The 2,500-nt window shown below is 40.0% G+C and overlaps 1 protein-coding gene across 1 annotated transcript in view; it reads right to left on the bottom strand.

Annotated features, from left to right (window-relative positions):
- LOC138041216 (galanin receptor 2a-like) overlaps positions 1–731 on the bottom strand; it is a 1,300-nt gene extending 569 nt beyond the window's left edge. Inside the window, exon 1 of the mRNA XM_068886989.1 lies at positions 1–731. This exon is cut by the window's left edge and continues 569 nt beyond it. Coding sequence (XP_068743090.1) covers positions 1–648 — 648 coding nt within the window. The 5' untranslated portion in view covers positions 649–731.
- Between the last annotated feature and the right edge of the window lie 1,769 nt (positions 732–2,500).

Below are 2,500 nucleotides of genomic sequence, written 5' to 3'. Positions count from 1 at the left end.
TGAACAAATCGTTCTTGTAATGAAGATTCCTCTTAAAATCTGCACATAGCAGAACATCAATAAGCAAGCACCGCCAAGAAACATTATATTAATCGCCATGATGTAAATCTTCATTGATGCTCCTTTTTCAATCGACCAGGGATCGAGACATCGTTTTGTTTTTTCGTTGAAGTCGCTCCAAATAACAAATGGTAGACAGAAAGGCACTGCCAAGGCCCATGTTAGGCCTATAGCGAAACCAACGTTGTTTTTCGTGAGTCTATAGCGAATTATAAAGGGAGTGGCGATGGCATGATATCGATCAGTAGCTAGGAAAATTAAGGATGTAAACCCTGCACATTTTGCCAGTTTGGGAAGGAAATTCCCAGTGAACGCTTTACAAATGACTTGTCCGGCCATCCCACCGATGTGATTGTCCGTAATATCTAAAGCCATGCGGATCGGACAGAAGATTAAAGATACCAAATCTGCCGCTGCCAGGTTCGCAAGGAGGTAGTTGGTTGTTGTGTGCATAGTCTTATTCTTGAGTACAATGAATAAAATGAGTGCATTTTGAATAATCCCCGCAACCACGATCATCTCTTGCAGAGTCCATAATGTGACATTAAAAGCTGACTTAGAGTTATGGTAGGAAGAAAACACTGCCATTCTGACAAATCTTGGGGGAATGTTCAGTGTTTTGAAACAGTTAATGCAGCTGTGTATATTTAGATGTCTTTAGATAACGTGTAAAAAAGAGGTTATTTAAACGTGGTCTGCAAGTGTCATTCAGTTCTCTTCATTTCAAGTTAAAAATGAAAGCGTTCAAACCTTAGCTTTTGTGTGAGCGTGCTCTGATAGGCTACAAAAGCTGGGACAGAGGCGTGTGACAGAATCCCATCTTCGACATTATCATTTTCCACAAGGTGCTAGGTGACAATTAACATCTTTCCTATTCCTGTCTTTTTTCAAAACTAAAAAGCGCCAGAGTGCTAGTTCATCTGAACTCCACTAGTCCGAGTTGGTGGTAAGGCCAGGGAGATTCAAAATATTCATATAGTAATGAAGTATCACGCCGCCATTTTTTCATAGCTGGGTGTAGTTCACAAGTAAATTCTTCAGTTGATAACCTCGTTTTGTTATATATTCAACAAAATATCACGTTTATGATTGGTTAATGACGAATGCATAAATGGGCTGTGCAAAGGGAGTTGCTATGAAAACACAGCAATGGAGTAATGTTTTTGATTATATAAGAAATTTAAAAATCATGTGAATTTGCTCGTGCTTTTAGTGATCAATATTATGGTCACTCGTCCTGTTTTGAAAGTTCTCGAATTGCACTCGACTTCGCAAGTGCTTTCAAACCAACGCTCGTCTTCATGAATCACGAAATACACTCGCGTCGTTTACGAGTGAAAACGCTGAACCGTTTAACCAACGTAAATCAACGTCCATAACTTTGCGCTGCGTTCTAAAATAGCAGATGGCATTACCCACATCGGGGTTAGCTATTCTTTCGTTTTTCATCCTGCTGCGCGTTGAACCGCAGAGGCCTTTTTTTCTTCTGCCCGTCAGCCAGAAAATGTTAAAGGAAAAAAACTTATGTTAGCTGGCCAACTCGTTAAATATTAAAATAAGCAATTTATAAAATCAACTCTATGCCTGAGGTCACAGGCTATATTCCCGAACTATTAGTTTTAGTGACAGCTGAAATATCTGAACTGCAAACCAAGATACCATGTATAGATGTATGATACATGTGATACATGGGTAGGGGTCTTCACTAAATGCGTGCGGGAGCTATGTGGTACTAGAAGACCTGTCGCTCTTTTTTACTGGGCTACCCCTTGCTCAGTTATAAAGTCGGTCGATCCTCGCAGTTAGAAATTGAATTCCCATAGTAGAATATAGGACGGTCACTGTGTTCTACGATTTCATTGACTTCAACATGCTCCCTTGAGATGTGTAACTTAGTGGTGTGATTTTAATTGGCTTCAACGGAAATGATGCATGCGTCACGACATTGCACGCAAAATTACCTAGAACAAAATAGTCGATTTCTTTGCGCTGTTGTTGGAGTCTTTTGTGGTAAGTATAAAGCGATATATACATGTATATTTCAAGACCGAAACGGTGTTTGACCACCTTTAACTTGAAACGCTTTCTTTTGATTTCTTCTTTACAAAAGCCAATTGACTCTTAGAAGGCGTCTACATCTCCTACCACCATATTTGCTTTAAAACATTCACGATAAGATTTTTCCATAGTGGAACTTTTTTTAATTTCTCACCTAGAGCATAGTTAGTGGAGGGGGAATTGTCGATTAACCTTTGGAAGTCTTTATCCACTTCTCGTGCTTTTGTCAGGTCATTCAGCCACTGTTGTCGCCACTGTTTATATGCGTCGTTTCTCGAAGCTGGGCGCTTCCATATCCCGATTCCTTTGGAATTTCGGCATGATCCGCAACCGAATACGGCAAAATTGTCACCTGGTATATTGCATACACAAGCAACTAGTT

The sequence above is a fragment of the Montipora capricornis genome, chromosome 3, assembly GCF_036669925.1.
Source record: "Montipora capricornis isolate CH-2021 chromosome 3, ASM3666992v2, whole genome shotgun sequence".
Taxonomy (NCBI): domain Eukaryota; kingdom Metazoa; phylum Cnidaria; class Anthozoa; order Scleractinia; family Acroporidae; genus Montipora; species Montipora capricornis.
Note: the sequence above shows the minus strand (reverse complement) of the source record. Positions and strands in the feature narration are given on the sequence as shown.